This window comes from Leptodactylus fuscus, chromosome 4 (genome assembly GCF_031893055.1).
Source record: "Leptodactylus fuscus isolate aLepFus1 chromosome 4, aLepFus1.hap2, whole genome shotgun sequence".
NCBI lineage: Eukaryota > Metazoa > Chordata > Amphibia > Anura > Leptodactylidae > Leptodactylus > Leptodactylus fuscus.
This window is the reverse complement of record NC_134268.1, coordinates 30,585,388-30,602,683: the sequence shown is the minus strand read 5'-3', so window position 1 is coordinate 30,602,683 and position 17,296 is coordinate 30,585,388. Positions and strand designations below refer to the sequence as shown.

Sequence of the window (17,296 nt, the reverse complement as noted above, 5' to 3'; positions counted from 1 at the left end):
TTGTGCATCCGCCTCTCTCATTGTACTATGCAGCCAGTAGCTGACACTCTTTATATTGTTTTTATGCTGTTTCCTTCCTTCACCTTCTATACTGTATAGTGCGCTGCCTTTTCAATACAGACTCCTAAAAATAGCTCCTTCCCAAGCTGGCTGTTAAGTACATCGAAATATGATTACACCTAGGAAGATCCTCACTAGCAGGGATAATGTTTCTGACAAGTCACTCAAATTACTTTAATTGCATGAGCCATCAAAGTACAACCTGCTGCCTTGACATATCCACCGACAATGTTGTGCACCTGTCAGATGACTCCCATTGGAAGTCACCTATGCATCGGACAGAGGGGTCATTTTTATTTTTGCGCGTCTTTATGCGCGGCGGTGGTAGCGGGTGTAGCGGACGCTTAGGCATGTGTCATTCTTTGCTCGGCACCGTAACTGGAGACCTCGTGACATCACTATTTTGAGATTAGGATAAGTTCAGTCTGCAGGGTGTACAACATTTATGAAGACTTTACATTATTTAGGCCGTTGTATCCTTTTACTGTTGTGATGCCGCCGTTTCGTAACCTTGTGGCTTTCCTTTTTAATAAGAAAAAAAAAAAGGACTAGAAGGATAAGTGTCTGTTGTCATACACGGCTCTGGTTGTTCTTTGTGATAGACTACAGCCACTGTTTGCCACATCACTTGTTAAGAATAAGTACTAGGTGAAACCAGGTGCCTAGGACAATCGCCAGGGGGGAATGTAGAGGAATGTACCTAAAAAAACAGGGCCGGCTGCGGCTTTATGGGCACTAGTCACTATGGGCAATAGCTTTTTGCCTTTTCGCATTCATGGCTATGGCAACCATAATTTTTGCACCTTCATAGCTGTGCGTGGTGTAAGATGAGCTACAGTTTTTAGGGGCCACTTTGTCATACCCAGAATTTAGAGTTTAATGGGTCCATCCATTCATTCCTATGAGAGCTGCTGTTTCGAATAGTATTCGCTCATCTCTAGTTTTTAGTGATCTCCTAGCCTTAGGATAAGTCATCAGTGAAAGATCGATAGAGGTCTGACACCCTGACCCCTGCCAAACAGCTGTTTGAAGGTACCATAATGTTTGGAAGTCCTCTGTTGCCACAAAGCCAAATAGAGTGCCATATATTTTACAGTGGCTGTGTTCAGCAATTCATTTGGGTGGGACTGAGCTAATGAACATGACATTACATGGCCGGTGAAGCAGAAGCCGTGCTCACGGCGCTGCTGCTTCAGATTATCCGTGTGGTGGTCTTGCGTGTTGGGCCCTGCACTGATATAATTCTGAAAAGCATAGGTCCAGAAATCTCCTATATGCCGGAGCTCCACATGGTGTAAACACTACTGAAAAAAACACAGAATTTTACAGTCACTGCAAAGTGGACTGCCTAATTCTAGCAAATTCCCATCTACACATTGCAGATAAATACGCGCAATAGACATACTGCAACTTCGAAAACTGTTGCGTTTTTGGAAATCGCAGCATGTCAATTATACCTATGGAAACGCCGGTGGTTTCCCTATTGGTATAATGGAAGCAGAAAGTCTCCAGAGGGAACCTATGCGAATTTTCTATCTAAAGCGCTGCGGGAAGAACTGCGATGTGTTTTCGTTGCGGTTTTTCCCGCAGCGTTTACTGACTGCCGTTCTCTATGTGGAGCCTTTACCCTAAAGAGGTATTCCCACGTCGCATACTCACCAGTCTTCACTGCTGTAAAATCTTCTTTCTTCCTGGTTTCTTGCATCATTTGGTGGGCGGGGTTTCACATGCAACCTGCCGTTTAGCTCCGCCCCCAGATTAGTGTGTAGCTCCACCCACCACATAGCGTGATCCTATGGGGTGGCTGAAGGGCCTGTGATGTCATCAAAGGTCCTTAAACACTATATGCACAATATTGGACTATGAAGTACAGGCAGGAGCACCTCCATTCTGTGTTACATACAGAGACTGCCTGTCTCTGCCATAATGAACACAATTGAATTAGCTAGCCTGATAACTGGGAGAACAGAAGAAATGAAAGCAGCTCCTCTATCTGAGTGCAGGACCTAGGTCATATGGTGTAGACACAGGAATAGCTAGATACACAGGCTCGCTCCGTGCTCCTCCTCCCTCCCCCCTGAGAGCAGCAGATACATCACTTGACTTTTGAGCAGATAAGTCAAGGGCTGTGTCAACAATGAATTGAATAAAGTAAGATAGTGGACAAACAAAGCAGTTTTGCTGAAGCAATGTATTTAGGAAAAGTCTTACATCCACATTAACAAGTAGTATAGATAGGATCCTTGTGATGGGACAACCCCTTTAAGTGATAGAAACACCTTCCTACTCAATGCCATGCTATTACATCTCTTTGAGCCCTGTAAGGGTGCAGTGCTGAGATATAGAAGGGATTTTCTGAATAAAGTCACTCTATGCTGAAGACTAAAATAGACCATATACCGAAGGAGTTAAAAAAAAAAAAAAGATGCCAAAGATGCCAGTAGATATATAGTAAATGTTACTCTACTCTGTCCTCCTCCTCCTTGACCTCTCCTCCGCCCTTGACACAGTTGACCACTCCCTCTTACTAGAAACTTTTTCATCCCTTGGTATCTCAGACCTGGCCCATTCCTGGATCTCCTTATACCTCACCTCACCATCCGCACACCACCTCCTCACCTCGCCCTTTTCTGTAGGTGTCCCACAAGGCTCCGTCTTAGGACCCCTCCTGTTCTCCATCTATACCCTCGGCCTGGGACAATTCATAGAATCTCATGGTTTTCATTACCATTGCTATGCCGATGACACTCAAATTTATCTGCCTGGACCAGACATTACCCCTTTGTTGTCCAGAGTTCCAAAGTGTATAGTGGCCGTAGCCTCCTTTCTCTCTTCCCGCTTTCTCAAACTCACCATGGAGTAAACAGGGTTCATCATCTCCCCCCCTCTTCATATGGCCTCTCTACCTGACCCATCTATCAAAGTTAATGGAACCACTGTTACCCCTGTCCCACAGGTCCATTGCCTTGGGATAACCCTGAACTCCAACCTATCCTTCAAGTCGCACATCCAAACCCTCAACACCACTTGCCACCTCCAACTCAAGAACATCCATCGAATCCGCTCCTTCCTCACCCCTGAAACTACAAAGATGCTAGTCCATTTCCTCATAATCTCCCACTTAGATTACCGTAACACGCTTCTCCATGTCCTCCCTGCAAATACTCTCGCCGTCCCTCTCTCCAATTCACCTTAAACTGTGCTGCTCGCTTAATAAACCTCGCCCCCGTTCTTTATTCACTGCTCCCCTCTGTCAATCCCTTCACTGGTTACCCATTGCCCAGGAAACAGAGTTCAAGTTACTAACCCTGACATAAAAAAGCCATCCACACCCTGTCCCCTCCATATATTTCCGACCTAATTTCCCGCTACCTTCCCACACGTAACCTCAGATCCTCCAATGACCTCCTACTCTGCTCTGCCCACATCCGCTCCTCACACAACCATCTCCAAGATTTCTCCCGTGCATCCCCCATACTATGGAACTCCTTACCACGACACATAAGACTGATCCCCACAATCACAGGCTTCAAGAAGGCCCTGAAGACTCCCCTATTCAGGAAGGCCTACAACCTCCAATAACACCACTGTCACCGCACCCCCATCTGTACAGTCTCCCCCTCTCCTTCTGTCTCTACCCCCTTCCCTCATAGACTGTAAGCTCTTACTAGTCGGTCACTGTTAGTATTATATTTCTATTGTATATTTTGTGTACTGTATGTAAACCCTCAAATATACAGCACCATTGAATTCATATACTAATGTACAGCACCATAGGATTAATATAATAATGTCCAGCACCATTGGATTAATATAATAATGTACAGCACCATGGAATTAATATAATAATGTACATCACCATGGAATTAATATAATAATGTACATCACCATGGAATTAATATAATAATGTCCAGCACCATGGGATTAATATAATAATGTACATCACCATGGAATTAATATAATAATGTCCAGCACCATGGGATTAATATAATAATGTCCAGCACCATGGGATTAATATAATAATATACAGCACCATGGAATTAATATAATAATGTACAGCACCATGGAATTAATATAATAATGTACAGCACCATGGGATTAATATACTAATGTGCAGCACCATGGGATTAATATACTAATGTGCAGCACCATGGAATTAATATAATAATTTACAGCAGCATGGGATTAATATAATAATGTACAGCACCATGGAATTATATAATAATGTACAGCACCATGGAATTATATAATAATGTACAGCACCATGGAATTATATAATAATGTACAGCACCATGGAATTAATATAATAATGTACAGCACCATGGGATTAATATAATAATGTACAGCACCATGGGATTAATATAATAATGTACAGCACCATGGAATTATATAATAATGTACAGCACCATGGAGTTATATAATAATGTACAGCACCATGGAATTATATAATAATGTACAGCACCATGGAATTATATAATAATGTACAGCACCATGGAATTATATAATAATGTACAGCACCATGGAATTAATATAATAATGTACAGCACCATGGGATTAATATAATAATGTACAGCACCATGGGATTAATATAATAATGTACAGCACCATGGGATTAATATAATAATGTACAGCACCATGGAATTATATAATAATGTACAGCACCATGGAGTTATATAATAATGTACAGCACCATGGAATTATATAATAATGTACAGCACCATGGAATTATATAATAATGTACAGCACCATGGAATTATATAATAATGTACAGCACCATGGAATTATATAATAATGTACAGCACCATGGAATTAATATAATAATGTACAGCACCATAGGATTAATATAATAATGTACAGCACCATGGGATTAATATAATAATGTACAGCACCATGGAATTATATAATAATGTACAGCACAATGGAATTATATAATAATGTACAGCACCATGGAATTATATAATAATGTCCAGCACCATGGAATTAATATAATAATGTACAGCACCATGGAATTATATAATAACTAGCTTTTACCCGCGACTTCGTCCGCGGAACCCTGACCCCCTGCGGGACGCACCTGGAGCGGAGCGCAGGCTTGTTCCTTTGTCTTGTGTCCGCAGCGGGCGCTTCCTACACCTGAGGGTCCATGGACCCTCGGGGCCAACCTTGCGGCCCGCTGGAACTGTTTACCTTCTCTCCTTCCTGGCGCCCGCAACCCCCCTTTCTCCCTACCCGCTTCCCCTTGGGGTTACTTCTTCCAGCTACCCCGTGCCCCTTTGTTCCCCAGGAACAGGCCCCCTTCCCCCCCTAACACCATGCCCCCTTCTTCCGTGTTACCTACTCTGGGCCCCCTTTTTCCCCCTTCCTTATGCCGCCTGTCCCCGTGTTACCGACCCCGTGCGGCCCGCTGGAAGTGTTTACCTCCTCTCCTTCCTGGCCCCCTTTCCATCACCCCTCCTGCGTGACCTCGGCCCTCTTTCCTCCCCTGTGACTCCGCCCCCCCACACCTGCGACCCCGGCGGCACCCCAGATTAACCTTGCCCCCCCTTTTTCATGCAGTCCCCCCAGATTAACCTTGCCCCCCCTTTTTCATGCAGTCCCCCCCTCCTATGACCCCGCACCTGTGGGGCACCCCTTGTACCCCCAACACCCCCCCCCCTGTTCTGCGGCACCCCAGATTAACCTTCCCCCCCTTTTTTATGCAGTCCCCCCCCATGGCCCCGCACCTGTGAGGCACTCCTTGTACCGCCCCCCTCCCTAAAATAGCCTAACTCCACTGGCATGACATGTAGTGCCCTGGTGTGGAATGATGGTGTGCAAACGTAGACATAGTGTGGCTGAGCACTAGATACCCGACTGACCTGCAGACTCTGTAGGCCGCAGGCGGTGCGGGACAGCAGGCTTTCTTGACATCGGCGCAGGCGAGCCTGTCCCTGTCCGCGGCAGCATAGGGTGATCTGGTGGCGAGCCCTTCATGTCTCCCTGGTGCACAGCCGTTACGGAGCGCACAGCGACGCCATGTTGGTTTGTTTGCTGTGCGCCCGATAGCTCCGCCCACAAAGAGCAGCGCCAGCCAATGGGGTGAGCGGATGAAGGGCCTGGGATGACGTCATCTCAGGTCCTGCAGCTGAAGTGTCTGGGATGACATCTCTCAGGTCCTTGAGCGAACGCTGAATTGAGAATCACCGTCGGCGGACGTGAATTCCGGTGGAGTACTGGGATACGAAGTAGCCTATCGTTCAATCTGGGACCCAAGGTATGTATGTGTTAAATTTCAGGTAAATTTGTTTGCCTCTTTAGGCGTGATTGAGGAACAAACATCCAAACATTCAAACACACAAACATCCAAACACACATACTTTCACCTTTATAATATTATTAAGATGTACAGCACCATGGAATTATATAATAATGTACAGCACCATGGAATTAATATAATAATGTACAGCACCATGGAATTAATATAATAATGTACAGCACCATAGGATTAATATAATAATGTACAGCACCATGGAATTATATAATAATGTACAGCACCATGGAATTAATATAATAATGTACAGCACCATAGGATTAATATAATAATGTACAGCACCATGGAATTATATAATAATGTACAGCACCATGGGATTAATGGTGCTGTATAAATAGACAATAATTATTATTATTATTATTACTTATATTAATTGGGCCATATGACTGTCTGTCTTAGAAGCTGAATAATTGACATTTGGAAATTTCAAAATTCCATGTTTTCAATAAACAAAGAACACTAATGAACAAAATTAAAAATGTATTTTCACATAAAATAACAACGCATTTCAGATATGAAAAATACTGGTTGAGTCTTCAATGAAACTCAACAAACTTTAATTTTGCATAAAGGAATAGTACAAAATTTGTAATTCACCTTATCAGAGAGAAATGCCCCTTTCTGCTCTTATTAGGCTCTTTCCCTGCTCTCCCTTCCCATGGTAAACTGACCTTCATTCTGAAAAGTCTGCTGTATCCATGTTGAAAGGGACTGCAGAGCACATGAATCGGATTACACATGTCTATAGAAGTCTATGGAGAGGGAGGTGATCAGAGGTAGTAGAAGATATAGCAGCAGAAGCAGAGGCTTAGTTTAATGGTGCAGCTAAATAGAAGCTTTCTATCACAAACAAAGTGCTTTACTCACATCAGTACAGGGCAGTACAATATATCTCTAGAATGGTCCTGGGGAGAAAGTTATAGAGCAGATTCTTCTCTGCTTACTGTATACCGTGTGTGGCAGCTCAGAAAGAAATGCAAAATACAGATATATAATACAAGGGGGAAACTGCTAAATAATGCAAAATATAAGTCATGTAAACCACCAGGAATAGTGTTATTCCCCTTGTACACACGCTGTACTATCGATTTATGCATTTTTAAGGTCCAAACAAGACTGTGTCCTTAAGAGAGTTATTCCATGAAGTAGAGACATTATGACCTTTCCCCTACTCGACCTTTCTGAATCGGTGACGGTCAGTCCCATTCACTTCAGTGGGAGCTATACATCAGCTATCTTCCATGCTCTCGTTGAAGTCAATGGGAATGTCGATCACCACCAGCACTGCCCATCGTCAGCCTGGCTGCACTAAATCGTTATCCTTAGGATGTCCATCAGTATTGGACCAATGGGGGTCTGAATCGTGGCAACTGTGTGAAGGGGCAGCTTCCCTTTCATTGTTTATCAGCCATAGCGCCACACTTTTAGTAGTGGCTGTGCTTGGTATTGCAGTTATTAAAGCTTCATCTCTTTTTAAAGGGACATTTTATGTACTCTGACCTGCTAGAGAGCTGCCATGACACTGTATCATGTATCAGCAGCAGGACATCAGACCTGTGGCGTCCTCTTTTGCAATGGTTGATGTATATACATGAAGCTTACGTCTATATTCCCTGCAGTGCTCCTTTAGGGACAATTAAGATTACCACGACTATTAGCATGCAAAACTCTGAGTAGCCTTGTTGTCTCCAGGTATATGTTCTGGCAAGGAGATCAATGTCAGACATAGGGCTATGTCAGGGAGCCAGGAAACATTGCAGGGGTGCACACATCTTCAGTGTTTGGCCCATATACATTAGGGTAACATATAGGACCATACAGGAACTGTATGTTCCCATATATCGCAGTAATGAGTGAGATCTGATGGCTCTGGGTACATTGTGGTTGGTGGGGCAGGTCCCTTTAAGTGGCCATCTGTATAGAACAAATCTTCTATGAAAGTTGTGTATTATTCACTGGAAGGAAGTGAATGTAATAGCCCCATAAGTGTCAATTATACATCAAACACCATGTAGGAAGCCTCATATTAATTGTGACCTTTTCCCTGGGGAGTAAAGTGATAGATTATTTAGTAAGTCGTCTTTTGACAGTGAATCAGTAAGGGAAAGACTGAGGAAGGAGAGATTGCATAGTCATAGACAAGGTAATGATGTGCCATGTTGTATGTACAGAGGTGGAGAACTAGGAATAGAAGAAGCTGTCCATAAAGAATAAGGATTATTATATTCCAGTACTCAATAATAGTAATAGGGTTACAGTCCATGAACAGGGATCTCACGGACTGCATCCTATAAATGTATATTATCTACATTAATGTCCTTAGAATGACTGTATGTCATGTTCAGCAACTCACCACCTGTCCACAGGATAATCGATCAATTTCCGAATTGATACTGATTTCGAGGGAGAATCTATATCCAAATTCCACCACGTGAATATATACTTAGATTGTTGACTATAACACTCGGCCATCTCCATCAGTCCAATAGACTTTGAATGGAGCTGTAGTGAGCATGCCCAACTGCATTGTCTCCATTCAAGTCAGGAACAAGGGACCAGACACTTAAGTGATAACCTGGTATTTATTTATTTTTTCTATTACTTGTACAGCTCTAACATATTTCGCAGCACATTGCAAACCCTGTCCGTCACTGTCCCCCAAAGGGTTCACAAGTCTCTAGAGTGTGGGGGAAAACCAGAGTACCCGGAGGAAAACCACACAAATACAGTGAGAACATACAAACCCCATGGAGATGTTGTCCTTGGCTGGATTTGAACCTATTGCAATTCAACCCCATTAACTTTAAGGGGTTTTCCGAGACCTTTTAAATGGATGACCTGTACTTACCAGTCACATGGCCTGATCGCTGCTCTGTCCCATTCAAGCTCATGAGTTAAGTTGTAATACCAAGCAAAGTTAGCCCTCGTTCACATCAGTGCTTGGATTCCATCCAGGGGAGTCGGCATGGGGACCCGCCCAGACAGAATACAAACACAATTGCAAGCACTGTGCTTTAAAAGCACACGGACCCCATAGACTATAATGGGGTCCATATGCTTGCTGTGAACTACTTTCCTGTCTACAAGATCTCTGCGGAGAACTGGTGGTAAGCACACGGACCCCATTATAGTCCATGGGGTTCTTGTGCTTTACTGCACGAGCGCTTGCACTTGCGTTTGGTATTCCGTTTGGGGGGGGGGTCCTCATGCGGACTCCCCCGGATGGAATCCAAATGCTGATGTGACTGAGGGGTTACCAAGCCACCATACAAATGTACAGCACTGTGCTTGGTAAGAAGAATTTGCAGCTCTCCCACCGGAGCACTGCAACTTCTTATAGTTGATAGGCTGGGGCCTGGGTGTTGGACCCTTGCAGATCCTTACAGGATATCCTGAAGTATCTACAGGGACTTGCTGGGCAGTCTGTTCTTTGACTGTATAAGCCTTCTTACATGGTGTCCTATCAGTTTTCTGCTGCTATAAATAACATTATGGCTGCAGCAGGTTTTACATTTGTCTCTGAGACTGTTGACATATAATACAATAAGGAACAGTCTGTTCCCCTTTTCTATCCATTATAACTCATTTGTTTTGTTTATATGCAATTCTGCCAGGAGTAACTGTACCAGAACAAACAAATTGCCGAGAAAATCCCAAGTGAACATGTTATAGGAGATCCAGGAACACTGAACTGCAAATATAGGGCAAATACATGCGGGCATGATGCAGCCTATAAGATACCTGAAACAGGAAAATATTATTCTATGAGTACAATCATGAAAGATGATTTATTTTTGCCATTTTTGAAAAGATAAAAAGGTACCCTTATGTATTTTTAAGCCCTATGTTACAGATTACATATAGAATTAAAGGCATTTTCTGAGATTATAATATTGGTAACTTGTTCTTCTTAGGATAGGTCAACAATATCAGATTAATGTATGTCCTGACATCCCCACTGATCAGCTGTTTATAGAGGCAGTGCATGCGCAGGGATGTGACATCACATTCATGCGACACATGACCTGTTTGCAGCTCAGTCCCATTCAAGTGAATTGGATTGAGTTACAATATGGAGCGCAGCTGCTGTACAATGTATAGGCATTCTGTGATCAGCAGATCAAAGGGAAGGGCTGGATTTTGGACCTCAAGGTGATCTATTCTAAGTGTAGGGGATCTATTATAAAATTGTAGGAATAAAATAGTCAGTAACTTGTATGTGGCAATATTATTTTGTTCTCGGGGACATATACTGTATTCCAGAATGCATGTTACATTTGCAACTCTTAGCAGTCATATACCCTTCCCTAGTTACCCAGCGCTTCTATCTATTTATTTATCTGTTTATCTGCTGGGTTTTTAATCAGTTTTCTTCATATCTCTCTTTTCTTCTGTGCAGGAAATTGCACCAGCAGTTTGAACTATACAAAGAGCAAGTGAAAAAGATGGGTGAAGAAGCCCAGCAGCAGCAAGAGCAAAAGGGTGATGCCCCCACTTGCGGGATCTGCCACAAAACTAAATTTGCAGATGGCTGCGGCCATAACTGTTCATATTGCCAAACTAAATTCTGCGCACGTTGCGGAGGGAGAGTGTCATTGCGCTCAAGCAAGGTAAGCTAAAGAGAAGTCGCTCTGTCTTTGTGTCTGTTTATCCATATTCTACTTAAAACGTTGCATAAAGGGCCTGATGATCAAGGCTGATTCAGCGCACTGTTGACTTTCCCGATCTGTGCCCCGGGTGAAGAGCTAGCGGTGCTGGTACCGTAGCTCTTTACAGTCAGAAGGGCGTTCCTGACAGTCAGTCAGGAACGTCCTTTTCCACAGCAGCACCAATAGCACTGTACAGTGTGAGCGGGGAGGAACGTCCCCTCCCTCTGCTCACAGTGCTCGTCCATAGGCGAGTATTATCAGGAGGGGAGGGGGCGTTCCTCCCCGCTCACACTGTACAGCGCGATAGGCACTGCTGGGCAGAAGGACGTACCTGACAGACTGTCAGGAACGCCCTTCTGACTGTAAAGAGCTACGGTACCGGGACTGACAGCTCTTTACCCGGGGCACAGATCGGGAAAGCTGACAGTGCGCTGAATTCAGCGCACTGTCGACTTTCCAGCAGTATATAAAACCGCCTGTGCCCCAAACCATGAAAGGTCCTCTTTAAGTAAGAGAAGTAAAGAAAATACTGAGATTACTGTATTCTTCTTATAAATAATAATAGAAGGTAAAAATATAACAACTTCCGAAGCTGTATTCTTGGGTTTGGCTAAAAAAAAAAAAAAAAAAAAAACGCATCAAAATCTGCAACAAAAAAAGCTGCGTTTCCACAACATTGGTCCTCAGCCTAAGTGAAATTACCAGACACCACAGTACGTTGGTGTCCTAGGGCTCCTGAAACACTGTCTGACAGGACCCTAAGGGCCCGTTCAGAGGGTGGAAAATGTAGAGCAATTGAGGCGGACTTCCATCTACAACTCCTCTTAATTTTCCAGAATTTTCCACAAAATCAGTGCAAAATTCCTTAGCCTTAATGGTGCTGCTGGTCAGCCAAAAAGCAAGCAAATGCTTATTGCTTATTTAGTGTAGTATAAAGCCCCCACGGGCCGGAAACGCTGCGAACAAATTGCGGCGTTGTACAGTACTTGCAAAGTGGATGGGATTTATGAGAATCCCATGCCCACCTTGCGGAAAAAATCGCAGTATGGACACGCTGCGATTCCCAAAACCGTTGTGGTTTTGAAAATCGCAGCATGTCAATTATATCTACAGAAACGCCGGTGGCTTCCCCATAGATATAATTGTAACAGAAGTCCGCGGAGGAAAACTCTGAGAACCTTCTGTGCAAAGCGCTACGAGAAGAACTGCGATGCGTTCACGCCTTGGTTGTTCCTGTAGCGCTTCAACGTGGCTTTTCCGGCCTGTGGGGCCTTAGCCTAAGGGAGCCTTCATACGGAGTTTACGCTCCGCTCATTCAGACACGTAAACACATGTCAAAGTGCCTGCTGTAAAACACAATACCATAGAGTTCAATGTGTGCCAGTCTTACACGCGCTACACACTGAAATCAATGGGTTTTAAAGCCTCCCATTGATTTCAATGTGTAGCACACGTAAGCTGGCAACCATTGAAGTCAATGGGATCTGTTTTGAAGCACCGCGCTCTGACACGTGTTTACGTGTCTAAATGAGCCGCACGTTACTCTGTGGGAACGGAGCCTAAGGCCACGGCCACATGTTGCTGAAACACATTAGAAAACACAATACAAAGAAACTGCACCTTATATTAGCCCTTTGCCATTTTCCACTACAGAAATTCACCTGTTTTTTTTCCGTAACCCATCAAAGCTCATGGGAAATAAAAGGCAGTGTTTGGCATTTAACAATAGCGTCCTGCAATTTTCTAATACACATTGTTGTATTTTCTAGAGATTTTTCTTAGTTTAATGTGAGGACGAGATTAAATTAAATTTAATTCCTTTTTGTCAGGACTGTAAAGTGCAACATTATTGGTACTTGCAAATGCTAAAAACGCTGCATTTCCACAGCCCGGTGTAGTCAGGGATGTCCTGCCATTAGTCAATGCAGTCGAGAAGGAACGATCTCTACTCCGTTCACTTTGCAACAGTCTGTGTATATCGGCTGATGCAAAGCAATGATGGCATGTTTCTCATCCTGGCTAGGATCATCCAGTGTAATTTCAGCTAAGCCGAATTGTACACAATCGTGTGTGGGCCGATGCCCGTGATTGAACGGCATGGCCAGTGCACAGGCAGCACTCAGATGTCATCTGTTTTTGTTTTTTTTATATATAGATTGTGAGCCCCATATAGGGATCACAATGTACATTTTTTTTCCTATCACTATGTCTTTGTAGTATGGGAGGAAATCCAAGCAAACACAGGGAGAACATACAGACTCCTTGCAGATGTTGTTCCTGGCAGTATTTGAACCCAGGACTCCAGCGCTGCAAGGCTGCAGTACTAACCACTGAGCCACCGTGTCGCCCCTTTTGGATGTCATCTTTGTGTCATACGTGCACAAGCCTTGCTTCCACGGCCCCATTAATTCATGTGAAAGCATGGCCACAATACTGGACAGGAATAAGACCTGTCCTAAGTTCTGCGGCCCAGACTGTCGACGTACACACGGATCTGTGTAGTACATGGGCCGACAGAAATACATGCGTCAGTGTGCTATCCGGAACAAAAAATCTGGCTATTTACCCTCTATGGGTGACAGATGGTATCTGATGGCACTGCTAACAGGTCACAAGTGACTATGGGCACCTACGCTGAACACTCTCATGACCGTATAGCAGAGATAAACTTCTCTCTGATTTCGGCTGTCATACTACTTATAAGATGCCGAATAGATAGCAAATAATCATTCAAACTAAAACTACTTTTGACTGATCGCTCCCAATATCCTCCTACACATTTTAGCATCTGTACCGCTTTACCTAATGGGAAGTCATGAATGAACAATAGGCTAAAGATAGCGGGATGAATAATAACTAAGGGGGATTTACTGTACATAATACGTAGTTTGGGTCTTAATTCAATTAGCAGCTATATTAAATATCTCCCAAATCACAAGGTTGGACAAATTAACGGGTCCGTATGACGTACGCAGCCCTGTTCTTGGCACCTAAATTGCAGCTTGTCTGGCATCTGCTATGCATTTGTTATCCAGAGTATCAGCGATTTGGTAACTGGTGTGTCACCCCCTCCTAAATATTATTACTTGTGTGATGTTCGTACATTGTATCCAGACTGGAGACGTCTTAAAATACATTGCTGATACACCCTGCTAAAAATACTCCCAAGGATTCAGCGCCATGGTCTGTGATAAGGATTGGCACCGTCTACATTTCAAGATTAGGAAACAGAACTCATTTACAAGAGATCAGAAACCTGAACATTCATAGGACTCCTAGTCTGACTGCTACTCTCCGGACCACCTATACACATGCACACTTGGACATACTCGTGTTCTTCTCTCTCCTCACATCTTTGACTTGAATTGAGGAAGCCACAATACACATTATATAGTCGAAATTGGCATGTCCCACGTTAACCTTGACGTTTTATGCAAATAAGGTAGTCGGTGCACTGTAGGCAGGTCTTCAGTTCCCTGGATACAGCTCTCGCCATTCAGACCCCTCCATCTTTTTTCTGTGCTACCCTGTGCAGTAAGAGTTAACATACATACTACTTCAGCATCAGACCCCAGCAAGACTGAAGGCCCGCCCCCAGTGCACCCAATACCTAATTTGCATAAAATCTCATGGACATATATAATAAAGGTATGTTGTTTATCCCTGTAATGTGCCCTGTAATGTGGTTAAGACAGTTGGATATGCTTTGGGGAGGTGATAGACGTTATGGAAGAATGACAAGGACCACCCATGTGACGGCAGAGAGCAGAATACTAACCAGTTCTCATGTGACCACAGTCGGACTCCCCACCAATTCAATATTAACCAATGTCAAAACTGAGACCGCCTTCGATATCACTTGCTCAATTTGGTATAATGTTACCCTGTTGGCCACCATGTGCAGGTTTTCTGCTGCTTCGGACATGTGGATATATCCTGTCTTATGTATCCTTATGTTATGTATTTAACTGATTTGTTCAAAACTGTATATTAATGGCCTGTCCTTGGTGGGGGTCTGACACGTGGCACCCCCAGCACAGAGTATGGAGTCAGACATAGAAGGCTCTGTACACTGTGTAGTGACTGCTGTTTTTACTCAAATGAATGGGAACTGAACTACAACAATGCAATATGTGGAGCCGCTGACGGGTGTGGTGCAAGGTGTCTGACCCAAAAATCTCTCTTGGTTAACCCCTTTAACCTCATTTTGCTAATTTAACCCTGTCTTACCTGTGTAACCTTATTACTGAACATAACAGTGTTTTTTTTCCCTTTTCTGTCTTTTCTTCCTCTGCTCTCTCATTGGGTTTTCTGGATATTGCTGCAGGAGGACAAAGTGGTTAGAATCCTTTCTTATCTTACTTTTTATATATTATTACCATACACCACCAGTACTATGCTTATACTATATCACCGTATATTTCATGTTGGTGCATGTTATAGATCCATGCATGACCATTTTCAATTATTTTTCTATGTTTGACGCATGTATCATTTTTAGGTATATTTTTTGGCTGTTTGGAGAATTACCAATGACTATTTTTCCTCCCAGTATGGCATATATTTCACTCATAGGCTAAGGGTAAGTTCACACGGGGTTTATTGGACTGGAAACTGAGGCAGAGGCCGCCTTAGGTTCCGGACCAAAATACGGGTAGCTGTGACTGTATGCCGGTGCAGTGCATTGGCATCCAGTGGTGCACTGTGCTCCGGATTATGCCCAAATGAATGGGGGGAGGAGGGAGTGTCTTCAGGCCGAATCGTGTGGCAAACCCGCCAGAAGAATGAGCATGTTGCTTCTTTTTTCTGGGAGCTGGAAGAAACGGCTCCCGGAAAAAAGAACTGACCGGCTCCCATTGATTTCAATGGGAGCCGTCTTTTTGGTCAGGATTTTGAGGCAGATACAGCCTCAAAATCCTGACCAAAAAACCCCGTGTGAACTTACCCAAAGAGCACAATGGGAATAACTGCAGCGGTATTCAATTATACCTATACGGAAAATGCCAGCGTGTCCATAGATATCATTAACATGCTGCGATTTACAGAAATGCTTAGTTTTTGTAAATCGCAGCATATCCACTATAGATATTTTTTGGCAATGTGTGGATGGGATTAGCCAGAATCCCATCCAGTTTACAGGCGCTGTAAAATACCGCAGTTTTACCAGCGTGGTAAAATCGCGGTGTTTACACTATGTGGAACTTTGGCCTGAAAAAAAATAACAGTAAGGGTCCGTTCACACTATGTAATGCGCTGTTGATTCTGACACGTAAACTCATGTCAGAGTTAGCGCTGCAAAACAGAATCCCATTGATTTCAATGTGTTACGCGCGCTAAACGGAACCCATTGAAGTCAATGGGATTCTGTTTTGCAGCTCTGACTCTGACACGAGTTTACATGTCGGAATCAACAGCGCGTTCCAATGTGTGACCGGACCCTGATAAGCAGACCAGATTGCGGCAAAAAGCAGCCAAAATTGTCAGGTTTTAACTGCAGCTGTCATCCACAATTTTTGGGCACTTAGTCAATATCATACTTTGATTGTAAGAGATTGTTCACACAGCTGATTTTTCAATGCAGATTTTGTAGCTAAATCTTGGCCTTGGTGGGTAACCACACGTGGATTTGTACCTTTAAATGGGACTGATCAGTTTGAGGATGTAAGCAAAAATAGGCTGCCAATCCACGGCAAAAATCTAAAAAAAAAAGTCTGGTTTTTCAATATCAAAATTCTGCCATGTGAACATGCCCTAAGATGGGGTGGACAAAGCCCACAGGTCAACTGAGATCTTCTGCTGGTAGGAGCCACCGGGCATTAGCATCAGGCCAAGGGTATTGGCAGGGGGTCTATGTGTTTAAAGCAGGTCCACTTATACCCAAAGCCAGTCCTGAGTACAGTCAACAACTAGATAAACCAGCAAGTGCTGAAAAGAATTAAGAGGACTGCAGAATAGTGTAATCCAGAATTACAGGATTTATTATATGGAAATCCAGAATTTTTCATGCTATCCTGACTGCGTGTGTCTGCATATAGAAGGGAACCGTGTGATGTAAGGCCTTTGTATTAAAGGGAATCTGTCACCAGATCCCAGCATATTGACTGAGCTCTGCAGATAGATGGGTTAGGGAGGGTCACCAGATCCCAGCATATCACCCCAGCCCTACAGATAGATAGGTTAGTGTCACCAGAACCAGCGTATCACCCCAGCCCTGCAGATAGATAGGTTAGTGTCACCAGAACCAGTATATCACCCCAGCCCTGCAGATAGATAGGTT

At 43.6% G+C, this 17,296-nt stretch overlaps 1 protein-coding gene across 34 annotated transcripts in view; it reads left to right on the top strand.

Moving 5' to 3' along the window:
* The window catches only part of RIMS2 (regulating synaptic membrane exocytosis 2), a 478,194-nt gene that overhangs the window by 73,413 nt on the left and 387,485 nt on the right, over nucleotides 1-17,296 (top strand). For 32 of the 34 annotated variants that reach the window (XM_075270181.1, XM_075270180.1, XM_075270198.1 and 29 more), the window contains 2 exons: nucleotides 10,770-10,980; nucleotides 15,347-15,358. In XM_075270181.1, coding sequence (XP_075126282.1) covers nucleotides 10,770-10,980; nucleotides 15,347-15,358 — 223 coding nt within the window. The remainder of the gene's footprint in view (nucleotides 1-10,769; nucleotides 10,981-15,346; nucleotides 15,359-17,296) is intronic. The other 2 variants (XM_075270178.1, XM_075270212.1) reach the window with 1 other exon arrangement.